The sequence below is a fragment of the Squalius cephalus genome (assembly GCF_949319135.1).
Source record: "Squalius cephalus genome assembly, chromosome: 5".
NCBI lineage: Eukaryota > Metazoa > Chordata > Actinopteri > Cypriniformes > Leuciscidae > Squalius > Squalius cephalus.
The window spans coordinates 8,868,200-8,884,261 of NC_137126.1; the positions used below are offsets into that span (position 1 = coordinate 8,868,200).

At 35.4% G+C, this 16,062-nt stretch overlaps 2 protein-coding genes across 3 annotated transcripts in view; both read right to left on the reverse strand.

The window, feature by feature from the left end:
- Nucleotides 1-4,753, reverse strand: part of upk3b (uroplakin 3b) — a 12,311-nt gene extending 7,558 nt beyond the window's left edge. The window contains exon 1 of the mRNA XM_079872227.1: nucleotides 4,330-4,753. Within this exon, the coding sequence (XP_079728353.1) occupies nucleotides 4,330-4,393 (64 nt within the window). The 5' untranslated portion in view covers nucleotides 4,394-4,753. The remainder of the gene's footprint in view (nucleotides 1-4,329) is intronic.
- Nucleotides 4,754-5,862: 1,109 nt separating this feature from the next.
- On the reverse strand, nucleotides 5,863-13,423 carry prkrip1 (PRKR interacting protein 1). Of its 2 annotated transcripts, XR_013821380.1 has the most exons (7): nucleotides 13,218-13,421; nucleotides 13,013-13,091; nucleotides 10,844-10,944; nucleotides 7,233-7,318; nucleotides 7,076-7,137; nucleotides 6,453-6,767; nucleotides 6,100-6,173 (listed from the first exon to the last, which is right to left on the reverse strand). XR_013821380.1 is itself a non-coding variant. In XM_079872856.1 (6 exons), exons 1-6 carry the CDS (start codon nucleotides 13,416-13,418, stop codon nucleotides 6,676-6,678), a joined length of 621 nt encoding a protein of 206 aa, XP_079728982.1. In that variant the 5' UTR covers nucleotides 13,419-13,423; the 3' UTR covers nucleotides 5,863-6,675. The 2 variants fall into 2 exon arrangements, 1 of the variants encoding a protein (XP_079728982.1); XM_079872856.1 differs by having other exon boundaries at nucleotides 5,863-6,767; nucleotides 13,218-13,423.
- Nucleotides 13,424-16,062: the final 2,639 nt, after the last annotated feature.

The following is a 16,062-nucleotide window of genomic DNA, read 5'->3' on the forward strand; positions in this document are numbered from 1 at the left end:
TGAGGCTCTATCTAGAATTTCTATGACTTGTATGAACATGACATGGGCGTCCAATCCTGCTCCTGGAGTTTAGCAATTCAGTTTAGCTACAGCTTGCAACAAATTTCTAGTATGCCTAAGGCCTTGATTAGCTGGTTCAGGTGTGTTTAATTGGGGTTGGATCTGAACTATGCAGGACAGCGGCCCTCCAGGAGCAGGATTGGACACTCCTGTTCGAAAGGCTTCTTTATCACTCTATAAAGGTTCAGTGGGTTTCTATACAGAATCCTAGGTTTTTTACTCAATTTTAATGCCAAAAAGGTTCCATATGAACCATTAAGGGGAATGTCTTGAATCATTGCATAGTGCTTTCATGTTTAATGTTTTTCCCCATTTATTTCAAGTGATAAATTATGTTTATGAGCCGTTTAATTCATAAAAAATTTCACAAAAAAAAGAAAAAAAAAAAATGAATGAAAACAAAATGTATTCAAAAATAATTCCATGATGGAAACCCCTAAAAGATTATATGAAGCACCTGACAGAACCCTTTAAGATTCCATATAGAAACTTTTCTTCTAAGAGTCTAGTCTTTAATATCTGTGAATTAGGCCATTTAAAAAAAGTGTTCCTGACTTGCTATAATTAATGATACTTAAAGGGATAGTTCACCCAAAAATGAAAATTCTGTCATCATTTCATTACCCTCAAGTTGTTCCAAAACTGTATGAATTTCTTTCTTGAGCTGAACACAAAAATATATATATTTTACAATATAATAAAAACAAATCATTGTGTGCGCTGCATACACTCTATGTCTTACAATGGGGGAGGAGAGGAATTATAAGTAATAGCGGGCTGGGCAGGGGTTGGGTGGGTGTGAGCTTGGCCCTGTGGGGGGTGCACCATCCTTCACCCGGGGATGTGCACAGATACACATATTAATCATAAAATCATATTACAATCTTTATTATCATTGTTATTGTTTGGCGGATTGGGAAGAGAGGAGGGTGGGGTGATGAGAGAAAGGATAACAGATGTTAAATTACTGAATACCTTAAAACACTCAACACCCCCAAAGGATATATATTTCAAATTATAAGGTCTTTCTTTACCTTTTTTTTTTTTCTCTTATATGCTTATATTGTTGTTTATCTGTGTTTTTTTGTTTTTTTTGTCGATATGTGTATTTTGTAAAATTTCTGTATGCATTTCTGCAGTAAAAAAAAAAAGTGTAATATATATAAAAATATATATATTATATTACTTCAAAAGATATTTTGAAGAATGTCAGTAACCAAACAATTGATTAAACCCATTGGCTTCGATAGTATATATATTTTTTTTTTCATACTGTGGAAGTCACTGGGGTCCATCAACTGTTTGGTTACCCATATTTTTCAAAATATCTTCTTTTGTGTTCAGCAGAAGAAAGAAGTTCACACAGGTTTGGAACAACTTGAGGGGAGTAAATGATGACAGATTTTTTTCCTTTTGAACTATCCCTTTAAAGGGATAGTTCAGGATTTTAGACATGAATCTCTATAGCTTCCCCATAAGCAGTGTGGTGCATTGACCATGACTTACCCCCGACAGCGTCCTGTGAGCCGAGCTCCGGTCCAGTTTTGGTCAAGATGAAATTAGTCCGGCAAGTTTGCTGGGGTCACGGCAATAAAGCTTTTTTCTTCTCAAATCAATATGTGTTCAAAAGAGTGATATATTTGCATCACAAAACCGCTGTCTATGGAGAGGTCAGACCTCGTAATGGCTTGGCACTATTTTCTCCCCCGTCATATCACTGCGCGCTGCCGCTACCTACAGCCAGCTGGGAGCCGCGCACGTGTCACTTTGTTTACAGCTCGTAAAGAGAACGATAACATGTCTGACTACAGCAGCGACGATGACAACATTGACTTCGACACACAGCCAAAAGGATATCTTTTGGGATATCAAAAGGATAGCTTCTTTATCTTCGCCAGTTTGGAGTTCACATTGAAGCCCAGAGCAATGAGCCAAAGTCGCCTCAGAGCAACATCTGCCACAGGAAATCTTTGAAATGTGTGAGGAGAAAGCGCCACATCTTTGTTTGTACAGTCCGGATAGTCACAATTCCGCACCATTTTCTACAAAGCTTGTACAAACTGATCGCTCTTGGTGAGTAGCTATGTTAGCTCGTTCGTGTAGCTGTTCTGAGCACGTAAACACTGCTGTAAACACTGCCGAACAACTGAAAAAGTGGTGTGCGCCTGCGCAGCTCGCAGCTGGCTGTAGATAGCGGCAGCGCGCAGTGTTATGACAGGGGAGAAAATAGTGCCAAGCCATTACGAGGTCTGACCTCTCCATAGACAACGTTTTAGTGACGCAAATATATCACTCTTTTGAACACATATTGATTTGAGAAGAAAAAAGCTTTATTGCCGTGACCCCAGCAAACTTGCCGGACTAATTTCATCTTGACCAAAACTGGACCGGAGCTCGGCTCACAGGACGCTGTCGGGGGTAAGTCATGGTCAATGCACCACACTGCTTATGGGGAAGCTATAGAGATTCATGTCTAAAATCCTGAACTATCCCTTTAATAGGCTACTTTATTATTTTATAGATCTGACTTAGTCTAGTTTAATAAAAAAATGTTTTTATATATAAGTTATACAAGTACACCTTGCAGAATCTGCAAAATGTTAAGTTTTAACAAAAAAGGTACCATAAAATGTTAGTACTACTCTGAATAAACAATTTCAACTAACAGATGTTAACATATAGCCCACCAGACAAATGTCACGATCACCAGCTGTTGTGGCCTGGATGTACACCGGTGGGCACTCTAACCCTAACCCTCTTATTCATTGTTATTCTGTCCCGGACTACACTTCCCACAATCCTCTGCCTGGTCTCACCACTCTTGATTGTTCTCAGCTAGTTCTCATTACCTTGTCAGTCCCTGTCTATATACGGTTCATTGTGAAGTTTTTTATGTGTCTGTACTGCATTTCTGAGCCTTGTATCGTTGTGTCTTGGTTTTGATCTTTTGCCTGTGCTTTTGACCTCTTGCCTGTTTTGGACTACGATTGTGGACTACGATTATCCTTTCAATAAACTTCTGTGTTTGGATCCTCAACCTTGTGTCTCTGAGCAGTTTCATGACAATAGCTGATTTTATAAAAAATGACTCCATTTAAAAGTTAAAACACACTGTTGGTCATGGTCACTCCCTGGATGATCTGATTTTATGATCCTCTTACTTTGTTAAAACTATTAACATTTTGCAGATTCTGCAAATATATATTAAATAAATATTAAGTACATTCAGCCAATTTATATGTCCCTATTTGTCATATTATACATTTTTATGTATTGCTTATTAGGAATATTGGCAGCACTTTATTTTACAGTCCTGTTCCCCATGTACATACTATGTACTTATTATAGTAATTGCAATAACTGGGTAATAACTAGGTACTAACCCTGAACCTGCCCTTAACCCATGTAGTTACCGTGTATTAACCAGTACTTTCTTAGGTAAGTGCACAAAAGTGCATGTACTGTAAAATAAAGTGCAGCTGGAATATTTAGCCACATTTTTCTATTTTTATTTTTAATTCATAAGTGAAAAAAACAACAACATAAAAAACGTTTTATGGTCTAAAAATCTTAATTAATGGACAAGCTGGGGCATTAGTACAAATATTCAAAAAGAGTTTATGAACTATGTTATTTGTTCTGCATTGTAAATGTGTTCCACTTCATATCTGTGAAATCTGCATTGTGACTGATAGAATGTGTGTGTGTGTGTTTGTGTTTTCTTGGAATGTTCTATAGTCTGATATCTTCATTCGTGTGTTTGTGTGTGTTTTAACAAATTGATAAAAAGTTTCCCCATATTTCCCATTTATTCCTTATGTGGGTCAAATTGACCCGTGAGTAAAGGATTTGTTACTATTTTTAAGACAACCACAAAAACTCAAAGAATCTAGTCACTTTGTGTGTGCACATTCCCATTTCAAGTGTGAAAGTTTCATGATTTTTAAAATATCCTAATTTCAGGTCATAATGGAGAGGAGTAGGGTTAAACTGAGATTAAATGTAAACAGCATGATTAGAGAATAAATTAAGTGTATTTGTGATGTAATGCTAAAACCAGATCTGGGGTTTTAGATTAGGGTCCAATTCTCACTATTAACTAATAACTATAACTTTTACCTCAATAAAATCCTGATTACTGATAATTAATAGTTAGTAACCTTATGTTACCTTACTAATTTAGGTATGTGGTAGGATTAAGGGATATAGAATATGGTCATGCAACAACCATATAAAAAGACCAAAAACTTATCATTAAAATGCACTTACCTTGTCCAGTCCACATCCAGATTGACAGCAATGACATCAAACGGATCATTGCATTTGTGTTCATCTTGGAACAAGGACACAGATAGTTTCTAATTATTAAAATCCAGAGTAGAATCACACCTAGCTGGTGAAATTCAATAATCAGCCTGGCAGATACGAATCAGCTCGTATAAAAAGAAGCTGAAGGGAGTGGAGTTTCTCATGAGGGTGTGTAGAAACTGGGAGGTACTTTGGGCACAAAAAAGTGCTTTGAAAATCCAAATTCCAAGGTCTTACTATTGTTCATTTGTAAGCTTTGAAAAATGCTTGAATCATATTAAAATGATTTCTGCTTAAATATTTTTGAATTGACAGTGCCACAATTACAGTCTCAAGGTACCCAAAATTGTGTAGTCATTGCATGTGACCAACATATCTGATGCTTGAATGGAAAATAAAGTCGTCGGACGAAAGGCTGTTTGAATGAGTAATGTTAAAGTTAACAAACCCCATTACCACAAAACAATCAGATGACGTGCGTTGACACGATGTCCAAAAGCAGGGGCGTGGAGTTTACTCATTCAATATACCAATAATAATACAAGCACTTCTTAATTCCTAATGTCTTGAGGGAAGAACATTAATAACTTAAGCATGAAAAACATTTATTTACACCATCATATTTTCTGTGACAAACTACGCATATTCTGTAACCCCAAAAACTGTAATCAAATATACATAATTGTGTTTGTCTGAGGTAAAACCAGCTCAACCAGACCAGCTTAGACATGAAGCATATGAACTTGTTTGATATTTTTCTCTAACGTTCTCTTTCTGTTAAACGCCTGTATGTGAATGTGTAAAACTCTGAATATATAATATTTGCAAAGGCTGGACTGGTGAGTTGAAATCATGACATAGTAATACAATATCCATAATTTCATAGAGGTGAATTAGACTATGAACTATGGCTATTAACAGTATTTACAGAGTGGAGAGAATAATGTAGCGCTGCTCTTTTCATAAGTACTCTGCATTAAAGAAATGTGGTGTACACGACAACAGGGTTCATTAGTGACTACACTGCTAGTCCTTTCAGTCATTTGTTATTAAAAATATTTTGTTAATGCTGAGAATGTTGCGCATTTAGATGAAACATTAGAAATTAGAGACCATTTGAGTCAAAATCCTCAAATGAACTTAAAAAAAAAAAAAAAAAAAAAAAAAAAAAAAAAATTCACATTTTGCGATTTTAAATGAGCATGTGTGTACATTTTATAAAAAATAAAGTAAACCATTAAATCTATTATTATGATGTGTCTCCCTAAATGAGGTCAGAGAAACATTTTGAAATATTTAAAATAATATATGAAATATTTTTTCAGGTTAATATTTACAATTTTCTGTGGTATCAGACTTTTGGACCAGTTATTTATTTCTATATTTCATCTGGTGCAAGCAATGTCAAAGTCATTCTCTGGAAATAGCATACAAAATACTGTGTATATATATATATATAATGCATAAAAAATTATATATACTGTACACATGTGTGTGTGTATATGTATACATGTACATACATTTAATCCTTAGAATTTTCTGTTTAAAAAAAGTCTCTCATACTCAATGCCGCATTGTTGTTTGATCAAAAATACCGGTAGTTAAAACAGTAATATTGTAAGATACTACATTTTTAAATAACTGTCCATTTTAAAATATAATTTTTTCCTGTAATTGCAAAGCTGAATTTCCAGCAGCCACAAAATGTTTCATTAAACGCCAAACACAACTAGTCCCTTTGCTGTTTATTTAAAAAATACATATTTACAACAGAATAAAAGTCAATCCTGGTCATATTGGTAACACTTTACCTAAAGCCTTTATGCATAATGCACTATAAATGTATTCATAGTGCACATAATAATGAATTAATATAATTGTAACCAAAGTATTGTTTGTCGTGTTTTTCAATGCATTATCCTTTCTAAAGGTGTGTTATATTATAACAGATTACAATTATTAATGAGATTATACAACACATTATAAGGTGCATTACAAGCATATTTAATGCTTTAAAAACACTTTTATAATGCATTATATATGAAGGCTTCAAGTAAAGTGTTACCAAATTATTGTATCGACACTCCAGTGAAGAAAAACATACAGTTTTTCAAATGTCTAAGTCAAGTGTTGAACATCAGACCCTATCAACCTCAAGCGTTTAACATCAACCATAAAGGATGCCAGAGCACTTCTGGAACATTACAAAGAGTGTTGTCAGAACACAATTTGATAATCGTTCTCTGCTTGAGGTGTTTTAGGCATCACATGGTAATATATGCTGGATATTTCCATTCCTTCATTCGTTCACCTCTTCCCCATGATGAAGCTGGGCACCTCTGCATCATCATCTCGTTCCTCTGCTTCAGAAGCCGAGGAAGACGACGACTCCTCAGAGCCTGCTGACACAAACACCGCTTAGATGAAAATGACCTAAACTCATGATGATAACCTGTGCTGTCAATCAAAAACAGCATATATATATTAAATATTCACATTCATGACGTTACAACACTGAGGCATAGAGGATTTATTTAGCCTTTTTGCCAAATCAATTAACTGTTAACTATTATTAATATAAGAATTATGTGCTTAATTAGTAGATACCTTCCTGTTTTTGCTAATAAAAAAAGGCCACTGTGATTAAATTCAGTAATACCACAGAACATGAACAAGGGAGTGAAAACTTTATTTTATTATCTCTAACCTTCTTTCTGGCTCTCCGTCTTGGCTTTCTTGGCCATCAGCTTCTTTTGCTTCAACTTTTCCCTAAATGACACAAAAGAACAATTGAGATTTAGAAACACAAGATATAAGAGCTTTCTAGAGATTCTGAATCAAACACAAGATGGTATTTTGCAAACCTCTTCTTTCTGCGTTTGGCTGTTCTTTCCACAGCAGCCTCTTGGTTTTCTTTCACCTTCGCAATATAATCTTCATCCAGCTTTTGCTGCAAAAGTGAAAAATTAAATGTGAACCAATATTAGTTAAATTCCATCTTGAAATATATATTTTTTTCCTCTTGAAAACAGACCCCATAAATATTTAACAACATTTTATTTTAATAGAGCGGTTTAAAGTCTTCTGAAGAATCACAATCTTTTATTCACACAAACATCTAAACATTACACTGGCAAACTCAACTCAATATTGATCGTCACAGCAACAGCAAAATGTAGATCCTCTGAACCCGTGAGCTTGAGAAAAGAGCAGATCCACCGCTACTCTGACGCCACACCCAAATTCAGTTATTTAAGCCAATACAAATAACAGGTAGAACTGCATTTCATCTCTTCATATATCTGGGTTGCTTATAATGTTCATCTAGGTGCGCAGTGTGTGCCATTTCACCAGATTCATAACTTAATTTATAAATCTAAGCCAACTAGGGGTGTGTGATATTGAAAAAAAATTAATATCTTTTATTAAACGATAACGATTATTAAACGATATTTTGCTGAGTGTGTTTATTGTGTTGGTATGTCAATTTCATAAATGCTATCAAATTCAATTATAAAAATAAGACAAAACAGGGCTGTTGCCAATCAAATGAAATCAGTATCAACAAAATTCATCTTTGCAGTATTGAATATTGATATTTAAAATTATTTAAAACAAGAAAAGATACTTTAAATGTGAAACTGAAACCGCCAGTAGGTGGCAGCAAGTCACTAGTAATAAGCGAATCATTGAGATTCAACCGATTCATTCAAACGGCTGATTCATTAAAGGAAAGAAGCATTTGACTATCTTAATCTATCCTAGTCAACTGATTCAAGCTGTAAGAAAAGATTCATTCATAAAGCTGTGCTAAACTGTGCTTTGAACTATTTTCGTTGGCATTATAGAGCAAAAGCAGGCAATATGGTGTCTAAAATGCAAGTCACGTAATATTAACTTCTTGTTTAATAAACTTGTATAAAATCAATATCACATTTGTTATGCTGATATTTGGAGAAAAACTGCACTCTTGTGATATTTATTACTAAATGATATAAATAAAGACTAAATCACGCAGTGAAAGTGTGCACTCTAAATGCGTACCTGCACTAGTCTAATCTACAAGACTACATCACGTAGAGCAGGGGTCTCCAACCTTTTTTCATTTGAGAGCTACTTTTTAAAAATGAAAGTGGACGAGAGCTACTCATGTAATACAATACTTAAATCTCTTAAATAATGTCTCATAACTCTCATATTAACAACTATCCAAACTGTTTTAGACCTAAAAGAGTTTTTGTAGGCCTATATGTCACCCTTAAATGTCAGAGAAAAGAACAGAATCAGAGATTAAAAAAAAATATAGAAAATTGTACTTTATACTGAAAATTATACTGTAAAAACACATAATTATAGTTGATTTTACAGTACATGATAACTAGAGATGAAATGGCATGAAAATTTCATTTCATGATTATAGTGACCAAAATTATCACGTTTATCACAGAATCCTGTTCAAAAAGTACTGATACTACACAATAAAATCAATTCACCAAGTTTTATGTCTAAAACCAGCAAATAACAAATAAACTTAGCATCAATATTCACTTTTTGTTTACATAAACATTAAAATAATAACATGATTTCTAGATTTTAAAGGAGTGTCTTGCATGTTATCTACTAACATGTACAAGTTCAAATAAAGTTTTGACAAAAAAGTTTTTATAAAAAGATAAACCTTGCATATTTCAGCCTTTAAATCATTTTTATAAAAAGAATGAGTCAAAAAAGATAAATTACAGGCATTTACAATGCACTTTAGCTTATTTTTTTATTATTAATAGTAAAATTCGGTCCGATTTTCCCATGGCGTCTGTCGTTGCTATGCAACCATGCACTGCGCTCTCCACAACGACAAAGAAGTTTTAATAGCTAATGGATTTCCACCATCGAAAAACGCTTGCTGTTGCTCTGCTACAAGATTTATTTACGGCGAAGAAAAAAACACCCGTAGTGTTTGGGTACACCCCCATCCTTCATTTTGACTCGCTGCGCCAGGAAAAAATTAGCGCGTCACTTCAATTATTTGAAATAACGAACTTGAGCACGCAAAAGACGCGATATGTGAACGGCCCTTGGCGAGCTACCTCCAATCAGGCCACGAGCTACTGGTAGCTCGCGAGCGACGTGTTGGAGACCCCTGACGTAGAGTATGCATGCACTCTCTGGGTGTGTGTGAGGGATAGGCTATACTCGATAATGTCAAATCGCACACCGTTAAAACAACAATTACGATTTTATCGCACACCCCTAAAGCCAACACAGGAGAATACATCAGTTTGTAAACGGCTGTTCATCTGATTACTCGATTAATCGTCAAAATAATCGACCAATTACTCGATTGCCAAAATAATTGTTAGTGACAGCCCTAGTGTAAACTGAACTAGTGACATGCATACACACTAAAGCGGTTTCTAGTTAATAATCATATGCTGTAGTGGCTTTCCAATAAGCCAGGGCAAGGTAGTAAGATGTTCTTCACTCATAGTTTGGAATAAACAATGTCCACACAAAAACATAATTTACAGGTTTAAAAGCCCATGGATCTATGATAAGAACCATTCGTTCCCACCACCTGTCCCTCCTGATACAACCTTGTAAGTTAAAGGAGAACTCCGGTCAATTTTAACATTGAGCTCATTTTTTTGTACATTTGGAGTGCTGTCAATACAGAGAACAACGACAAAAATCGGTGTTGCCTACACCGTGTTATCCTCTTTTTAAAATTTGCACCCTGTTGACTTCAATGGGGCAAGTTTTAAACCTGCTTTTAGCCTCTTAACATCCTTGATGTGTCATTACAAGTGCACAGGTCATGTGAGTGATTCCTTCAGAGTGAACACGAGTGAATCTGACTGCAGTAGATGTGAAAGATATGAATAAAAACGATGTTATTTAAGCCAGCGCACATACCTGTATTTACATCCTGTTTTCGGTTGAAGTCCAAAGTAGTCGATTGTCGAGTTCACGCGCATAGGTTTAGTTACCTATGATCACGCGCGTGAACTCGGCAATCGACTACTTTGGACTTCAACCGAAAACAGGATGTAAATACAGGTATTTGCGCTGGCTTAAATAACATCGTTTTTATTCATATCTTTCACATCTACTGCAGTCAGATTCACTCTGAAGGAATCACTCACATGACCTGTGCACTTGTAATGACACATCAAGGATGTTAAGAGGCTAAAAGCAGGTTTAAAACTTGCCCCATTGAAGTCAACAGGGTGCAAATTTTAAAAAGAGGATAACACGGTGTAGGCAACACCGATTTTTGTCGTTGTTCTCTGTATTGACAGCACTCCAAATTGACAAAAAAATGAGCTCAAAGTTAAAATTGACCGGAGTTCTCCTTTAAACATGTGAAATTGAACAAGTGACCTACACCTAAACCACTGGTCCACACCGCCATCTAGTGGTTGAACAATTCATTTATTTTGGCTCCTACATGTGCTTTAGGCAGAAATAACCCTACCTTCTCAGATATTCGTTCCAGGAAGTCTTGTCTCTGATACTCTCGACGGCGCAGATGTCTATACACATGGAATTCACCACTGCCAGCGCCAGCACTGGAACCTGAGAAAATCAAACATAAGAGCACTCACTATAGACACATGCACACCTCCACAGCCCTGAAGAGTGGTGGGGTGGAGTTAAATACAAATAAATTACTACTAAATAAATTCTGGTATCCTGACATTATTTGTGTGGGCAGAAATTCTGGGAATGTTGGAATCAATGGACAGGCATTGGACAGTAAAGAGTATGTACTAGACTAGACTAAATATGAACCCATATGAAAACTTGATATTACAACAGATCAACAAACATATTGGGACATTCACGGTTAGTTTAACCAAAAATTAAAGTTCTGTTATCATTTACTCACCATCATGCCCGTTCCAAACCCGTAAGACTTTCAATCATCTTCGAAACACACATGAAGATTTTTTAATAATATCTGAGAGATTTCTGTCCCTCCATTGACAGCTATGCAACTACCACTTTGAAACTTCAAAAAGTTCATAAAGAGACTGTAAAACTAATCCATATGAATTGTGCGATTTAGAGCAAATTTAAAGAGACACGAGTCAAGTCAAGTCAAGTATATTTGTATAGCGCTTTTCACAATACAGATTGTATCAAAGCAGCTTCACAGTATTAAATTAAAATAATACAACGAGGTTTGTTTCTAGTGAAATTTATTGATTGATAAAATCAAATTAAATATTCCCAAAATATCCCCACGACCGCTTTATATGATGAACAGATTTAATTTAGTCATTTATTCACATTTAAACATTCATCAACTCTCACATCAGTTGTGGTAAATGGAAGCTCAAGCATGTTCGCTTGATGTGCGAGAACCAATGAGGTTCATTCTCGTGTTACGCATCACGTTTGAGCTTCCACAAGAACCAATGAGGTTCATTCTCGTGTTACGCATCACGTTTGAGCTTCCACAAGAACCACAAGTTTTTTTTATTTCTTTATGAAGCGACAAAGTGGTAGTTGCAATGGAGGGACAGAAATTTCTCAGATTACATTTAAAATATCTTCATTTGTGTTTCGGAGATGAACGAAAAAGTCTTAGGGGTTTGGAACAACATAAGGAAGAGTAACTGATGAGAATTTTTTCATTTTTGGGTGAACTAACCCTTTACATTTACATATAATCATATAGCAGACGCTTTTATCGAAAGCAACTTACAAATGAGGAGAGCAATAGAAGCAGTTAAACTAAAAAATTATCCCATAAGTTGAGTTACATCTCCCTTTTTTATCTTTTTTTTTTTTTTTAAACTGAGGGTGTTAGCCAGTCTCAAATCCTGGAGACAGCTCAGCGCCAAAGGCATGAGTTTGGGGATGGACTACCTGTTGGTGCAGCCAGTGACAATATGGGGAAGTTACTATTTGATGCATGTCAAACAAACAAAACTAGTGGTTTAAAAACAATTCTTTGAAATGCACTAACCAAATACTCTGAAAGCGTTTCTTGAAGCTTACTTATTCAGCGGCGCCACAACATCACTCAGCCAAGCACACAGCCACCTGTAGTTTCTGATTCCCTATTCTTTATGAGCAGTTCTTCTTTAGTGAATCAAAAACGTTTGTGAAACATTTTGAATCGTTCCTAAACTCATTTCATTCACTAAACTGCAATTGCAAATTATTCAGTCGCATATTATTGAACCAAGCTGTGGTACTAATATGTTAAACTGACCTCACTTACGATTTGTGACATGTATTTGTCATGAATTTATGAAAGTTAATCAGTTGAAAATGAATGAGGTTACCACAACCACACGTTTAATTACATGAGATTTTACTCAATATATTTATGACCAATTATTGATCATTACTAAATAAACTCTTTGCAAGAATTGTATTAAGTTTAAACGTTTCTTTTGCGCTATACCGGCCCTGCTAAAATCTGCAGTTATCTCAATTGGAAACATTTTCTGAGAGCACTCAACTCAAAAATCATGTTTTTTCTATAACGTTACATATTTCTAACTCAAAAGTACTAAAAGAATCGTCAATGGTGCTATTAATAAGGCACCTGGGTCGTTCTGAGAGCGAATCTTTACATTTCTTTCGATTCCCATGCCTAGATCTGAGAGAGTAAACAAACGACACAAACCCATCACATCCCGCACAAACTCTGGTGGAGCGCGTGGATTCCAATCCTTGGGTCTCTCTGGTATGGGTGCAGGTTTATCCTTAAAAACACAATATAAAACATAGCAGTGTTTGGTGTGCAATGTAAACAGTTCGGTAGCATCATTTTACGAACGTTACTCCAATGAAACCCGCTAGTTTGATGTAAAGCTTTAACGTTAACTCACGGGATTTCGCATCAATCTCTCCAACTTCAAGCGCTGCTCCTCTGCTGGAGTTTTGGCGATAATGAGAGGCTGAGACTCTTTTCTAGGAGCTTTCCCTGATCGGGCATCTTTCTTCTCCTCCGCCATGATCCTTCCAGCGTCTTCTTCTTCGAGAAGATCTTCGAGTCTTTTTTGTGGCAGATCACATATCTGAGCCCACATACTGCCACCTATTGGACTGATGTGGATCTACATCGATTTTGGGTATAAAATAAATAGCACATGCAAATAACTGGACGTAGTTTTGCATTGATAATTAATATAGGTCTCAGTTATTATATCAAATAAATATATAGTAGGCATAAGAAATTAAATAGAAAATCAACCATGCATCCTCCAGATGTCATCCCCATAATCCCCACTAAAATTACCATGTTTTTTTTAATTATTTGTTTTGGACATGTAATAATGTAATTAGGTAATAGTAGGCCTACCAAATTGTCGGTAAATCTGTTTCGAGTGAGTCGGTTTGTTCTTGCGTCTCGTCTATGCAGCGCTGGAAAATCCGATTAATCATTTCTGGTGAATCGGTTCGTCTCAAACTTTCCGCTTTAGTGAAGATGTGATAATTCACTTTGCTTTCCATATTTACTTACGTTAAGTGCCTCTATTAAGTTTTTATTTAATTTATAGTTATCATGTTATTCCTTTTCACTGCATTATGTTTGAATGTTTATGTTTAATTTAATTTTATGCAAATGTCACAAACAAATTCAAAGTTCATTACGACTACCAGTAGGGGGCGCATTGCGGCATTCGTAAGCTATACGCTACGTGGAGGTGCTAAAAATTACTTAAAAGAATAGTGAAAAACAAAATGAAAATTTTGTCATCATTTACTCACCCTCAAGTTGTCACAAACCTGTATGAATTTCTTTCTTCTGCTGAACACAAAATAATATATTTGGAAGAATGTCAGTAACCAAACAGTTGATGGACCCCATTGACTTTCATAGTATTTTTCCCCCTATGGAAGTCAGTGTGGTCCATCAACTGTCTGGTTACTGACATTCTTCCAAATATCTTTCTTTGTGTTCAGCAGAAGAAAGAAATGAATTTACCCTCAACTTGAGGGTGAGTAAATAATGACAGAATTCCTTTAATTTCCCTCTTTTATGAAGAAATGGGAAATTCTTTAACATGAAAAAAATATTCTTTGATATAGCCTACCTTTGCAAATGGAGGATAAAGTATCCCGTGTCTTTGTAACTGGGCTTTTCTTCTCTTGAGTTGCTTTGACTTTGCCTTTGTTTAGTTTTTTGTAATAAAAATATAAATTTTGTAAATAGATTATGTGATTCGATTCATTCTGAAATGATTTGTTCGGTCGGTTCATGCAAATAAACAGATTAATCCTAATAGAGATCTTTCTTTTCGAAAATGTTTTTGTTCCAGAACAAGATTATAGGTACATTATAGTTTTGATGTTGTCTTTGTCCTCTAATTGATTGATTAATTGATTGATTGATTGATTGATTGATTGATTGATTGATTGATTGATTGATTGATTGATTGATTGATTGATTGATTGATTGATTGATTGATTGATTGGCTTTAGCTTCCACAACACTGCAAAGTCTTGGAGAAAGTTACTAAATCTTGTCTCTTTAAAAGTATGTTTATCATTGTGTTCAGTGTTCACACAAAAACATTCACAACTTATTTTCTGAAATCCTGCAAACATCATTCACATTGTTCATGTGATACACTTAAAGATTTAAACCTAGTTTTCCATTGTCTTAATCTTGCTAACATAATTTCCTCTTTGTTTCATCATATCATATCATATCATATCATATCATATCATATCATATCATATCATATCATATCTCATGCTATATGCCCAAAAACATGCTATTGAAAAACATGATTTTATTTACTCATTTTTTATTAGTGCTAGTCATTCCAGAGAAGCTGCAGTTCATCCAGGAATATCATCCTTATTATAGATATCACCTCACCCTTCCTCAACAGGACGCATACAGGCAGGGCAAGGTCATCAGCATTTCCATTGCTTGCCAGTTGCCACCCCTATTTGTTCAGAGTTGTATTTAGATGCATATATAAATTAGGATGCATATCTGCCACATCTGTTTTTAGATCCTAAAACCACCTGTAAGTATTTCAAACTGGAACATAATTGTATGTTTATTTCATGCAATACCATATTCACTTGCAAATCCTTTCATTCAAAATACGCCCAGCATCATTCAGAACTGGTTTGGAAAATATTTTTTCTCCCAGCTTGTCGTGTGACCCAACAGGCCTATTAGACAATCCACATTGGCCAACATAGTCACCATGTGATTCACCACCATCAACTCGTAAAGCACTAACATGTTTTGACAATGACATAACTGTCGCCGTATACCGTCTTTCCCTCTTTTGTGGCAGGAAGTGAAGACAGACATTAGTGAGTGGTGAGGCAACAGAGAATGTTTTATTTGAAATAAAATGAAATAAACTAAATTAAGTGTGAAAACAGAAAGGTGTTTTGTGTCCTTGTTATGCTAGGGGGACATCATTTGCACATTATGTCAATGCCAGCGGTATGTGATGTTAAATGCATTAGTTCCCAGGCTGCAACATTATAATCATCGCGTATAGTGTTTTTTGAACATGATATCTCAGCAGAGAGGGACTGTTTTGATTTTATAGTTATCATTGCAGTGAAATATTCAGCAGAATTCAACCATAGCAGTATCTCACATCTCCACTCGGCCGTGTTTGCCAGATCTGGCCCAGCCTAACAGATCCACACAATGCCGCTGTTGATTTTCAGATTATAATCACAAACGGTTTGTGT